We start from the raw sequence: 15,037 nt of genomic DNA, 5'->3' as shown, positions 1-15,037 counted from the left end.
CGGATATACCTAAAGGCGCCAGGTTTCAAATAACGTGTCCCTGCTGATTCTGTAGGTGGAAGGAATTAAGAATTGTGATAATTTTATGCGGAAGTAGTCTTTTTTACTTGCAATTAGGATATTGAAGTGTCCTTTGTTGGCTGGAATATGATATTTAAAGTTACAAAGGCCTCCCCCAAGGATTTCCACAGCGACCTGTGCTGTCGAAAACCAGGTGCTTTCCGTGACCTAACCAAACTAGGTCTTAACTTATCAATATAAAAAATAATGTTTACGAAAGCGCCAGTAATAAAGTGAATAAACTAGTTGTTTAATTAACTGGAAACAGTTAAAAAGATCTTATTTCGGATTCGGATTCAGTAGTAAAATGTTCAACTACGAGTATAACAGTCCCGAATGTCCCGAGCGATTTAATAAAAGAAAGTCTATAGTAGTTAACTGTAATTAGTGTTGGATAAGGATGAAATTATCTGAATGTATCGATACTTTTACTCGATACGGTGTAGTATGTAGAATCGATAAAATTTCCAATGCTTTTGGCTAATCATACATGACAAATAAAAACCCAAATATGATTTAAAAAGTCGGCTCTCAGCTGGCTCCCTTAAGGTTTGGTCAAACCAACGCAATCACACGCGATCAGCCGGCGCGGCGCGCAGTGATGGCGATCAGACTTAAATGCATTGATCGCCATCGCTGCACGCCGGCTGATAGCGTGTGGTCGCGTTGGTTTGGCTGAACCTTTAATAAATACTTGTACCTACTAATTTTCAAGATATTCATAATAAATCCTAGAGAGATATACAAAGTTACCCACACCTATCCATTTGTATTATTATAATTTTGACTAAATAAGACGCAAAAAAACTTTTGTATGTACGTAAAAAAATGTACTACGTCAGACCAGATAAGTAAAATCAAGGCGTAGAGGTACGCGTACCTCGGTATACTCGTATAGATTCGAATTCTTTGGATCGATACCTACTTCGAAAAGTATCGAGTTACTCCACCGTTTCAGCCCTAGATCGGGGAGTCGGCAGAAAACAAAAGTTCATTAGCTTCATTTAAATGTACGGTAGTCCGCTCGTTTGCGAACGATTTCACAATCAGAACGGTTCGGGCCACTTTTTGTTGCGGAATGGGATTGTTATGTTCTGTGTTAACGCCAATTACCATGTTCTTTACTAAAAACAGCTTTATTGTATGACCCATTTATAAAATGAAATTCTCTGTTAAACATTTGCCACGTCAGAGATTCGAACCCGCAGTTGATGCTTTTGTAGTCTGTATTGTTACTAAGGTTGCTAAGAAGGAACTAGGTAAGAAGAAGAACGCAGATTTAGACAATTTCAAAGTGATGACTGTTCTTCAAGGTCTAAATTAAGCTTTTATAAAGAAGTTGTATCTTATCTGTTGGTTAATTTTGTGAAATGTCCAATTTGACTAGCACCGATTGCAATATTAATGTCAGCAGTTGACGTCCTGTACGTACAATCCGTTCAAGTTAACTGTGCACCTGGCTGGAATGCGACTCTCCATTCTCTCTCTCCCATTCACACCTCCCCGCTTGCCCCGTCCGTACCAGAGCGTCGATATGACGTCAGGCATTCAGGTGCGCAGTTTACGTGACCGGGTTGTAGCTAGAATGATGATGTTGATAAAAATAATTAATAATAAAAAATCTACTCACATGGTCCCAGGGTCATCGCCGAGCGGTTCTTCCACGAACGACACGTGCTTTTGGCGGCGGTTCTTGGGCCGGAACTCGAGCTTGTTGGCGCAGCCCTTGTTCGCCTTGGTCCGCGCCTCGAATATCACATGTGGGTGCTTCTGCTGGAACGAACCGGAAGACGTTTTCTTATTAGTTCTGGTGTTTGTAACTTGAAATTTCTTAAAAAAGTAAGAAATGGAAATAGGGGATCGGACACCACTAGCCCATGAGGGGTATCGTTTTCATAGGACACCACTAGTCATTTAGACCTATCGTTTTCACGTGTAACAGTGGTGTAACGTGGCACCAAGGGCATACAGTGGCGCCAAGGGTGAGTGCAAATGATTGCATTATGATGGAGGAATATTGATTGTTCCATTCGCTTCAGCTTACCAGTTGGTGTCACTGTCTTAGCCACTATACCAACATAATCTACAATGTCGCCTACTGATGAGGGCCAAAACGCCGTTTGACGTTATTTCTAAATAACCAGTCAACCTAGAAAGTAGAAACTATGGGTGGTCTATTTTCAGCTTTTAGTCTTTTTTTATTGAATTCAAGAAATTATATTTGAATAGTGTCCGACCCTCCATTTCGACAGGTTTTTTTGAAAGATCACGTTCAATTTGAGCAATAGAAATTGAACGTGATCAAATCAATACACACATTAAAAGGTTTTGAAATTGTTTTTACGTTGAGATCTAAAATAAATCTATTCGAATGATATAATTCCTGAATTATACCCAAACGGTCAGTGGCGAAGGTTCCATTAATTTCATAACATCCTCCCCAATAAACTTAGTCAACAAAAACCTTTTCAGGGCCCAAAAAGATTTAATATTCCAATATTAAATAAAAGCTGAATGGGGTTACTCGTGTGTGATGTTATAGCCGTTGAGGTGTACCTACTTATTTTCGGCCGAATTTAAATTACAGACTTATGTAATGACTTATCGTGAATTCCAATTTTGAGTTCCATTGTCACGGGATTGTCCATTTTGGGGGAATATTTTTGAATAATGCTGGGGACACATTGCGAGTTTTCAAGGTTTCTTCTGTTTGTTTTTGAACCTGTATCTGGGCAAATACCTAAGTTAGATAAATTCTGATACTAGAGATAGAGAAAGAGAATAAGAAAAGGCAGTGGTTTTTTCTATGTGTGGCGATATTTCAGGCTTTGTGAGTCACCATAGCATAGGTGACTCCATGTTACGAACGGTCCTTTGCCCTTAGTATAAGACTCATATTTCTTATTGAATAAGGTTACAACAATGCAGTGCAATTAAGCTTGCAATTATGTATGCTGGATGTTAGGATATAAAGCTTTTTACAATTTCTGTGTCCTAATTGAGAAAATTAGAATCAAACCTAGCAGCCCCGGAACACGGGAGTCAATTACCACTAGAACACGGCGTTATTGATTGCCATAACGTACTTAATCGTGAGCACTACGCCTTTTTAAGCTGATAAAACAAAAGGCTAATCTTAGACGCTCTCGAGGGAGACTTAAAGCGCGGGCTAGTTACTAATGAAAGGACATCATCCATTTTGGTCCAAAATCAAAAGTGCCGGCCAAAAAATAAAAGTGCTGTATTCTGATAGAATACGTCCGCCTTAGCATTTATTACTATGGCACCAAAGCTGTAGCACCACTGTGCATCGTAGTATTTGAGCTCTAAAAATATATAAACGACTGACTTTGATCTCAACTACATACTACGATGCACAGTGGTGCTACAGCTTTGGTGTCATAGTAACAAATACTAAGGCGGACGTATTCTGTCAGAATACAGCACTTTTTTTTTATTGGCCGACATTTTTGATTTGGACAAAAAATGTATGAATCGTCGATGAATTTTAGATCTCAAATACTCGACGCACAGTGGTGCTACAGCTTTGGTGCCATAGTAACAAATGCTAAGGCGGACGTATTCTGTCAGAAGACAGCACTTTTTGTTATTGGCCGACACTTTTGATTTTGAACAAAAAATGTATGAATCGTCGATGAATTTTAGATCTCAAATACTCGACGCATAGTGGTGCTATAGCTTTGGTGCCATAGTAACAAATGCTAAGGTGGACGTATTCTGTCAGAACACAGCACTTTTTTTTTATTGGCCGACACTTTTGATTTTGAACAAAAAATGTATGAATAAATCGATGACTTTTAGATCTCAAATACTCGACGCACAGTGGAGCTACGGCTTTGGTGCCATAGTAACAAATGCTAAGGCAGACGTATTCTGTCAGAATACAGCACTTTTTTTTGTTGGCCGGCACTTTTGATTTTGGACCAAAAATATATGAAACGTGGATGATGTCCTTTGAACTTAATTTTCAGTGAGTTAGGTTTGCTTTCCGATGACAGGCGATTTGATTAGCCAGACGTTCTAGGCGACCTTCGAGACAAGGGCCGAGGCTGAGGGCTGTCGAACTGAGGTTACTCAGTTACGTAACCATACTTGACGATCAAAAGAAAACGTCTGACGCCTAAGGTCGGGCTAATACGACTTAACAAATAATCAATCAGTAGCAATGTAAACTCCTTTGTTTTGCAAGTTTAGAATGCAAACTTATTCATCGATTATTTGTGTTCAAATAGTAGGGAATAAAACTAGTAGGATGACAGAGGATGACTTCGTAAACAGACGTGCTGTTGACTGTGCCCATAAATTTATTCGCTCCTAAAGTACTATATCAAGTAGTCAATTGTACAATACATCAGACTCTACATTTCAGTTGAAAAATCGCATCTTTCACTACTAGATTTAGCTGCAAGAAATTTTCTGTACAGTGTCCAGTGTAACTAATATGTTTAGTCTGTGATATAAACGACAGCACATCAAGCCAAGTACTGTCGCAGTATGTTATTGTATTAGGTGTTATTTTGCAATGACAATGTAAAGTCCGATGTGCTTTTGACGCACATCGAGGTTTAAGTAAAATGTTTTATTAAATGTCTGTTTCCTTCAAAACAACTCATTTACTATACTTGACAAGACCTACACAATCGTGTACAAAAACCCTAAATGGGGGCTTGTGAAGTTTCCCCTTAGTAATTAGCATCTCTTTTGTTTGGCAAAATTACGAATTACAAAGTTCATATTTCTAAGGCGTCGGGCTTGAGGCGTTGTAATGACTTTTAAGTCGGATTACAAGTTGTGTTGAGTATATAGCTATTTAATTGTTCTGGTTTTGTTTGAGTGTGGCTGTTTTGTAAGGTAAATAAGTCAGTGGTAAAGCTGTGTTTGCACTCGACAACGACTGACACGCAACACGTGACTATGATTTTTTATTGCGTTGAAAACGCGTAGCTTTATGTGAATCGTGGAAAAAACCAGTACCAAACGTGATTAATTGCTGTACCTTGGTAGATTACAAAAGTCATTGTCAAATATGCACTGCACATTTTTTTATAATTCTCTTGCTATCAAACCATCGCCATCCAGTTTTATTCTTGTCAATACATAGTATGCTTTAAGTATAGTGGTAGGGTTAATACTGGGACGCGTAAAAGTGCTTTTTAAAAGCCTATTTGCAAAAATAATTGAGTTTTTTTACGTATTTCAGAGGTACGATATAACGCTTTAATTGAATTGGATTGAGCGTAGCATAAGACCTAAGTGATTGCTGACAAAAATCGCAAATATTTGCTACCCAACAAAATATTAAGAGATGTCGGAACCGACCCATTGTAGCGACTAATATAAGAGTTATATGTAGCAAGTACAGCAAAGCTGAGGACTTAAGTTTGCGGAGCCGAAGGGCTTGCGAGTTGCCCTAAATATTTGCGGTACAACAAAGTCGTTTATAACTCGCTCCGGCATCGAGAGCTCGTGAGGCTGCTCTTGAGTCGTATTTAATTTGCAAAATTATGTAACGAACGATCCTGTGTAGGTTAGCGAGTATAGAGTAGAGTAGGTAGAGTCATTCAGTCATAGAGTCAAGAGTACGCAGTACCCCGATCTACAAATTTGAATGAATTAGCGTAAAAATATAAAAGTTTCGGATATTTGTACTTATAAGGAGCTATTTTTAAACCTTCCTTTTTCCTTTATTGATTAAATATTCATGGAATCTTAACAATTTTCCTGTTTTTTAACCAACAGCTAAAAATAACGAAAAAATCCTGTCACAAAAGTTAGCAAAATTAGCTTTTGGCTCCAAAATAATAAACAGGTTCAATTTCTACTTCATTAAAGGTAGCCGTAGTATAAATTCAAAACAAGGTCTCAGTCTTTTCAACAAACAATGTAAGAATATATTTTGTCCTACAGTTGGAGTTCCCTTCTGGTTTTAAAGTAAATAAATCAACTCTATCCCAAGAACTAAACACAAGCAATAGCGGAGGGTCCATTAAATGCTGTATTGATGGACTGGGGGACACGTTGGCGGCCTGATGATCCAATAAAATAAGACTGCCCCCTTGTACGTGGAGGGAAAGCTAAGCGCTACCAACTCGGCGTCCGATATGCGGGTTGACTGGAAGGGGCTAGATTTTGCAATCCCTACACAGGGTTTAATGAACGGGTTGGTGAAACTTAAGGTTCAAAATGTAAAACAAGGCTCAAAACTCTATCAAATGCAATAAGAGATACAAGCGTGTCATTAGTCTTAGCATTGAAATCCAATTAATAACGGGCGTAAATCTAAGCTTGATTTGAACGGCAATGTAAGTGATCTTGGATTAAGCTTCTGAGCTGAAAACTGAGCAGTTTCTTCGAGTAAAAATCTGAATTTTCTTTCATTTTCTTCTTTTATTGTAAGGTGTAATTTTTATCATTTTCTAGCGGTTGATGGGGTTTGAAATATTGACGCTCAAATCGATAGTCTGACATCAACCCCGTTAGGGTAAAGTAGCATTCTTGGGATAAACTATACATTTTTTTTTGTTTTATGATTTTAAAATCTAACAAAGATTGCCCTTTCCAGATCTGGTTTTCGATCTTTGAATCCAGAGACAAGAAACAAAATTAATGGACGAAGGTATCGAGACACGGGTATCAATAATGTTGAGATACCGAATTATTATATTAGCCGTTGACTGATGTCGAGGCCTTTAATAAAGTGAAATCCTCTATCAAGTACAGCATTAAGCTAGGCTCTGTAGGGTCTTATATTGTTGTAAGAAGAGCTATTTTTCAACGATAATGTACAGTCTGATATGGTGTGGTGTGGACCAATACAGGTGAAAAGCACTTGTATTATTAGTATTGAGGTATTGGGTCGTTTTAGTGGGGCTCATTAGTGGACTACGGGAACTTAAGACGTACTTACGAGTGTGTCGGACGAGTATAGCCTATTACTTCGCATTAGTACTTGTAGTACAATATTATGTGAATTGTGATATCGTTTTTATTCATGAACTTTGCTTGAGTATTAATGGGAATTTATTAATTCAGAAATATAATGAAGATCTTTCAGTTTTGATTTTTCAGTTTTTATTAGACGTCCAAAAATTTACCAAATGTTTATAAGATGCATTTTTTGGCCTTTTTACAAGGAAAAATATGTCCGAAAAATTCGTTTAAACTGGAGAGATAAGACATAGAACATACCTATGTACTTTATAGTAGACCACAAAATACAAGAAAAGAAAAAAAAACATAATTTAGGCGGTCTTAGCGCTATTACTCTTGCTCATGAAATTAATTTAACGGTCTAGTCTATAATATTTAGTTATGATACACCTAATCCAAGAATTGATTCCATTCGAGCTTCTAAGATCCCAGAAACCTTTTCCCAATACGTGATTGGTTTAAATACCCATACGATGTTCCACACGGCAATGAATGGCGGACTCTTTCATACGAGCGCGGCTGTTTTTATTTATTCTATTCTCACTCCGCTCTAAAAGCCCCGCATCCGTGGGTAGAACGCCTTTTTATCCCGATAAACCGATAGGATTGGAAAATGAAACCTAATTTCTTGGTTAAAAGACGGCTTTTGCAATGTCGTAATGACATCCTTTGCTGAATGGTAAAGTAATATCACAGTTTAGCCAGTCACAAAGTTGTAATGTTAAAATACATACTCGTAGAACGCTAAAATAACCCATAACCCTTCCTTTTGGTTTCGCCACCGCAGTTTTATAGAACTGCAAAATCTACATCACACAATTTTACGGTGGGTTCAGCGTGGTTGGCATCGTAATAGCAAAAATCTGCAATTTTTTGAAAATGTTTACTTTGATTTTTCAAATCAAAATCATCTAAGAGTGAAGGATCGTACCAAGACCACTATATTGAAATAATTTTATTATCCCTTATCCCTTTCACATAAAAACTATATCGCTTTCGCCAACATTGATGTCATGGTACGGGGTCGATACTTTATTGCGAAGAAATAAAAGCACTAAGTGCACCATGGGCCACGAGACAGTAGAGCGACGCGTGATTAAAAATTAACCGACCTCTTTGTAGGGTAGGAAATGAAAGAACGAAGTGTCGTAACCTTTTCTTGTATTGTTTATGGTAGGTGATGGCCAAAGACAATTTGACTCTTTTTGTTCGTGATTTTTATAATGTATTCGACAGAATCGATAGTATATTTCCCTTCAGACGCTAAAATTCATAAAGTATTCTGTAAAAGATTAAGAGTAGGCGCACACCGTTGTTTTTCGTCGGCCGATAGTCGGGCAGTTGATCAGTATGGGCATGTAGGTATGGGAGTGCGCACACTACGCCGATTCGATTTGGCCGATTCTTCATACAAATTAAAATCGGGCACAACTATCGGCCAACTAAAAATCAACGGTGTGCGCCTACTCTAATTATTGCTATTTCCATTAAATTATACTAGTTTACCAAAATTAAACGCAGTGCGATTTAATCAATTATGCACAACACGAATAAAGCATTCAAATGCATCTTGCACAACATCTCGCGAATACATTCCAAATGAAAAATGACTTTATCTGCTTCGAATAGAACTCCGAATGCAATGCGCAGTCGCCTCGCGAAATACAAAATATTAAAGCGAATAATATATTTCTTTCATAAATCGTTGATGTTGGGGCAACTCGTTTGGTTCCGTCGTTAGAATAGAAATTTCTAGATATTCAGGCTCTTTCGTGCTTGGGGGAGCACAAAAGCTGTTTTAGAAATTGAGATTGTATTGCTGTTTGTGTATGAGGTGCTGTTACGTGGGAAACAAGCAAATGTTAAGGTTTTATTCGGTCTTACCTAAGGGTTAAAGAAAAAGAAGATATACCTATACAGAACTGAAAAACAAAGCAAAGGTAGAAGGTGGTGTGATTAATATGGGAATATGTACTTTAAAAACTTTTTCGATGCTTGGATATTTGTGTGTTTGCAAATATGCTATAATTAAAATACATTGATCACTGATTGATCTTTCTTTCTCCTAAAATGCAGTGCCCGACAGGGTCCATAATTGTATCTTACCATACCATACCACCTTTTGAAACATTATGAAAGCAATAAATTATTGAGTATTGAAATCCAAATAAAAAATTATCTATTTATTTATTTTATTTTATTTTTCTTTATTCAGAAAACCACAGCTCTTTATAATAATAATACAAACAGGTATTTTCGTTCTTATCGTTTGTATGTTACTTTAAATGAGGAGAATATTCGTATTAATTTATCTTTCCAACTGTTTTAAATTCTAAAGCTGTTCAAATAGAAAGAAAGAAATATAAATATAAAAGAAAAACATGATACTTAATTCCTTTGCTATAAATAAAGTCTCAAAGCAAATTGAAAAAAGTCGCAGTTCCGTTCCAACTTTATTCAGATTTTAATATTCAGCTATATTAACAGTTTTCCAATTTCAGAAACATTCTGTGTATCACAGTGTAAATATTTCTGTGTTTGAATAACAGAATGTTCGCTCAAAGCTTTGTGGATATCAAAAAAATACTATCCATTTCCCGTTGATTGCCCTGTATTGGGGCTAAATTGTCGAGTGAAGAGACGCTTTATATTTTTATGTTGATAAAATCGCATTTAGAAGATAAGTACTCGTATTATTTTATTTTATATACGCATTACGCACTAATACCACACTAATTTATTTTATTTATTTAATAGGACAACCATCTAATACGTTTGGCTTTGCAAGATAAAATTTTTGAGTCGGGATGGGACAAAAAAAATAATGTGAGAAATGTTGTCATACTCGTCGTGTTCAATTTTGATATTTTCGTTACAATTTAAGATTTTCTACTCAAATATTACAAAATTTCTACTCAAATTTTCTGACCAATGGTTAACTGGAAGAGATTCTATACATTAAGGTCGCCTTTTGTACTGTATTTTTGTGTGCGAGAATAAGAATCATCAAAATCGGTGCATCTCTATGCTCTACTACTACTACTACTATTTACATAGGCCGATAAACATTACCCTTCTACGCGCAGTCGGGCAAAAAGCTCGTGATTTAGTGTGATCGGAGCTGACCGAAAGTTTTCTCATTAAACAACCCACTGGCTGCTTAGTGGAGGTTTAATTACTGCATCGGGTGCATCTGACCTGCCGAGTGTTGGGTCACTGCGGACAACTTTGACTGGCCTTACCCAATTTAGAACTTTGGCTCGCACTTTACCAGTCACTGATTAGAACTAGCTGAAAGCTGAATGTTGGATTGGCTTTGCTTGCATTATTTTAAAAAAGACAAAAGACAGTTCTACTTTTTAAAAAGGTTTTGAAGTATTATTCGGCCAGTAACAAAATAAAAAAATTGTGTGTCGATTTTTACACACAAACACTGCCAAAGAGGTTGCAGCCTTTCCAATAAACCTCAAAGCTGGATCCATCAAAACTACTGGCCGTAAAAAATATAACCATCAGACTCACCCGTCACATATTCGGCAAAAACCTCGCGTAGGTATGTAACGCAGTTGCAAAAATACTTTTTACCAGACCGACAAAAACATGCGAAATGCCCGCCGTGAGGTTTAGACCATGAGAAATATCCAATTTAGCCGCGTTTTGCCGGCAAATTGACGTCATTTTTCATTTCGACCTCCGCCATGTTGTCCAGTGGCGCCGCTCGCGGCGTTCAGAAAAACCTTCAAAGGTGAAGCCCGTAACAGACTGCGTGAGAAAATAAAAATAAAAATCTGGAATATTATTTTACAATTTGTAATTTAATCTACCCCTGAAAACACAATTTGAGGATGGTTTGTAGAAGGACTTGGATCTTGTTAAGGGCAAATTTGGAGCGAGGTCATTCGGGGGAGACAAAGTAATGATGGACATAGTTCAAAAATGTAGGTAACAAGTTGAAATAAGTCGGCCATAATAATAATCTATCATTAACTGATGAAAAAGTTTGGAGACCACGTCTAAGTAAACGCAGTCGGGAGGTCACCCTTCAACTTGAAAAAATAAATTAAAAATCTATTTCATCATCACATACGAAATCGTGGGCCAAGCCACACCAATTACCAAACGAGGTTCTTCTCGCGATTCAAACTGAAATCACTCAGGTGTCGTAGTCCAGTCGGCTGAGTGTAAGTTTAGAAAATGTATGAAAATTTTAGTTTTTGAACGTTTCCCGCTAGGGGCGCTGTACAATCCGTCATACATTAAATAACATTTTTTGACGCGCTCACTTAATGAAAACTCACACTCAGCCCTCTGTACTGAGACTGAGCTCACTCGATCAAGCACATCTAAACATTGTATAAAATAAAAATTGTTCCATAGATCTGTTAGACTCCTCGGATTCACCGATATATTTTACGCTGCCGTAAAAATGTCAATTATAGTTGATTTGTTAGTTCAACAAGCGCAAACATTTGGCAGAGTTCACAGAGTTATAGTTTATAGCTCGAGTATTTCTATTATATTATGAGTAGTTGAATATCAAAGCGGATTTTAAATTTTGTTTCAATGTTGCTATGCAACACTCCTTTTGATTAACGCCCGTATTCACAAACGATGCTTGCTTAAGTGCAGCCGCAAATCGAACTCACAACGTTGACTAGAGCTCTGTGATTGGTTCGTGTTTCACCCTATGCGTCCACGCGCACTGTGCGACCTCATAGTAATGTTTGTGAATACGGGCGTAAGTAACGATGTGAACTTTTTATAAAAATTTGCGCTTACGACTTCTAGAATATTTTTGTTTATTAGTTTACTCTTGATAAAAACTCAGCGATAATCAGACTTGATCTATGATAGAGGAAGCTCATCATTCTGGGCATTCACTCATCAGCCTTATGATGTCCACAGCTGAATAAAACCATAAAACCTAAATAGGTCATGATTATGATTTGACGTTGGTTCATCTGTCTATAAAACATCAAATTTTTATTCTTCATAACCTTCTAAAACGAGTTCGCCAACTGTACTTATAAACCTGCATATCTCCAGCATGTGATGCCCAAATGAGCTGTAAAATTGAAAGCTAATTTAAAAGTTCCCGACAGTATGCAAATCATAACGCGCAAACTGTTGGTCGGGTTGAACCGAGCACGTACCGTTGAGCGGGGTTAGCGGTCGCGATTCAGAACTAAGCGGTCGTCACGGTCAGTGACAACTTTTGTTTTGATTAATTTTGGATTTGGATAATTGAAGTATACGAAGTCAAATTCGCAAACGAATTGTGGCACCTAAGAACACGATTTGATAGATGTGCCATTGAGCGGGGTTAGCGGTCGCGTTTTAGAACTCTAAGCGGTCGTCACGGTCAGTGACAACTTTTGTTTTGTTCAATTTTGGATTTGGATAATTTCGAAGTATACGAAGTCAAATTCGCAAACGAATTGTGGCACCTCAGAACACGATTTGATAGATTAGCGGTCGCGTTTCAGAACTCTAACTAAGCGGTCGTCACGGTCAGTGACTATTTTTGTCTTGCTTAATTTGGATTTGGATAATTTCGAAGCTTATGAAGTCGTTCGAATACGAAATCTCCTAAGAACACGACTTCGATTATGTGGTAATATAAAGTTTGAATGTTAAACTGGAAATTATGAGCCTTAAATTATGTTAACCTAAACATTACGGATTAATGATAAATCTTATTGCGATTTTATAAATTGTGGCATAAAAAGTATAGTTTAATCACGATAAGATTTCCTCACCACAAACAGTTGTGTACGGGCGGGAGGCAGTGATTGTAAGGCACCGCTCCCGTGCCCGGGATATGCGGTCAGGAAGGGAACTAACTCTCTAGTGAGCCTAGAGTCCCTATTCCCTAAGACACTAAGTCCCTAGAGCCCTAGCCCTGCCTAACAATAGATACTTAGACATAATAAGGGTTGATAGGAAGGAAGCTGTGCCCAGGTCGCCCAGGGCAGCAGCGTTAGGACGGCAGGTAGGCGGCGGAGACCCGCTGCCAGCCCGGCAGACTCACCGGACTGATCATAGCGACGGCTAAGGGTGTCTTGGCCGCAGCGGGGGGAAATGAGACACAACGACGGACGGTTGATATCTGATTTATTGGTATTAACTATTGCTATTTATACATAAGTTATTTACTGTACACAATGAAACGCATTTGCTAGTGTGCCGTCGGTGTAGAGTGCCGACGGTGCACGTTGAGGGTTCATGGGTCGCCCGGCGGTCGATGCTGACGGTGCAGCAGGATGTACGATCGTGCTCGTACAGTTGAATAAAAAATCTATTAACAATTCAGAGGTCATCACGTTCAAAATGGGAGTTTTTATTTTTAATTTTTATTTATGAAACCAGCTGCTCTAACAGATAGGGCTTTAAAATCGTCAAAAGAACATCGGGGTTGCTTACCAATATTTTCCCTAACTTCAAATAAGGGTGGAACGTGTGTATTTTACCCGCCATTATTGGTCGCGCCAACAAATAAACGGGGAAACTTCTTTATGCTCGGGATAAAAGTGAATAATTCCCGGATCCATTACAGATTCCCCGTAAATAAGACACAGGTGTCGTGCGCGTGCACCCTTAAATCCGACGCCTTGTGAATTACACTAGCAAACTGTTTCGATGCTCCATTCTCAGTGTGGGGCGGACATAATGTTCTGTGAAGCAGGACTTTCCATCATATGAGGTGTTACAGAATTTTGAATAAAAAATAATAAAAATCAGTAAGTATTACATAATATCTTAATTTTATTATAATATTTTGTGAAAACAAAGTGATATTCTAATTTGTTAAAGTTAGGATTTATTTATACACGACTGGTTTTTATTATTTTAAAACTCGTGTAAGGTGTAGAGCTTGAGAAGTTAGGGCTTGTAGCTTTAGAAGCTTGCCTCTACATGAGATCTGTGGTGTGCTTACTATGAGTTTACATTAGGTTCGGTCGCTAGCGACTGCGTAAAAAATTACATGAAACAAACGCGCTATTTTACTAGCGGTTATTTTTAAGAACTGAAATCTTAATAGATTTTTGACGTACTCGCTAGTGATGAAGTTTATGTAAACTCATGATAAGGGCTAACTATTGACAGTATAAACCATATGGCCTCGTATGTTCATGTAATAATTCATAAATTGTCCATTTAATTCCAGGACGTTGGTCGCCCTACCCACGATAGATCAGCTTTTAAGGCTACTCCTTTGTTATCCTTGATGCAGTTGGGTAATGCGCCGCAGCCAGTCCATTGGCAAATTTATAGCACTTTAGTGCTGTTTTGTTATGCACATAGTGATTTGTGGGGTTGTATTGGCATTGTATTAGCTATTACCAGCAGATACTGGCGAATAATTTAGCATTCGGAAAAAGGTTGAAGTTTTTTTACTGGATTAATAATTCGTATACAGAGACAGAAAGGTGTGTCGAGAATGGTATTTGGCTAATTGTTTTCTTTGCAAGATTTTAATTATTGAAGAAAATGAGAAAATCTGTGTAAAAAACAGTTATATCTAGGATTTCAACGGGCCTAACCCTAAGTTTGCTTTGCTAGTTAAAGTGATCTAAAAAGTTACGAAACCCTAAAAAATCGAGCTCTTATAAAAATAGTTTTACAAAGTGCAAAATCTTTTGTTTTTAAAACGTACCATAGAGCTGTGTGCAAGATTTTAGATCACATTCAATACAAAATATCTACTACAGAGCAACTTTTCCTCGACCATCCATATCCTAGGCTGTTTCCATGAAAAAACACCAACAATGACAGCATAATTAACCTGTGTAAAACTTTAATCATGCGCAATTAAAATGTTCGCGAACTTATTTCCCTTGTAGACGCCAGCGCTCGCTCGCTTCGCTCAGCTCGACTCAAAGCTGAACTAAAGCTGAAGCTAAACTATACGAGTGCGAGTTCCGAAGCAAATATTCGAGGAATGGAAACGACAAAGTTTTTCTTTCACATCTGTTTTCCGAATAGTTTTTCAGTTCATACGAACCATGTTATGGGCGGAAATAAA

General features: G+C 37.8%; 1 protein-coding gene across 1 annotated transcript in view; it reads right to left on the bottom strand.

The window, feature by feature from the left end:
• The window catches only part of LOC114354919 (disintegrin and metalloproteinase domain-containing protein mind-meld), a 445,529-nt gene that overhangs the window by 28,335 nt on the left and 402,157 nt on the right, over positions 1-15,037 (bottom strand). Inside the window, exon 7 of the mRNA XM_028307519.1 lies at positions 1,691-1,830. Within this exon, the coding sequence (XP_028163320.1) occupies positions 1,691-1,830 (140 nt within the window). The remainder of the gene's footprint in view (positions 1-1,690; positions 1,831-15,037) is intronic.

Source organism: Ostrinia furnacalis, unplaced genomic scaffold (assembly GCF_004193835.3).
Source record: "Ostrinia furnacalis isolate ACB-3 unplaced genomic scaffold, ASM419383v2 OfSCF2274, whole genome shotgun sequence".
Taxonomy (NCBI): domain Eukaryota; kingdom Metazoa; phylum Arthropoda; class Insecta; order Lepidoptera; family Crambidae; genus Ostrinia; species Ostrinia furnacalis.
Note: the sequence above shows the minus strand (reverse complement) of the source record. Positions and strands in the feature narration are given on the sequence as shown.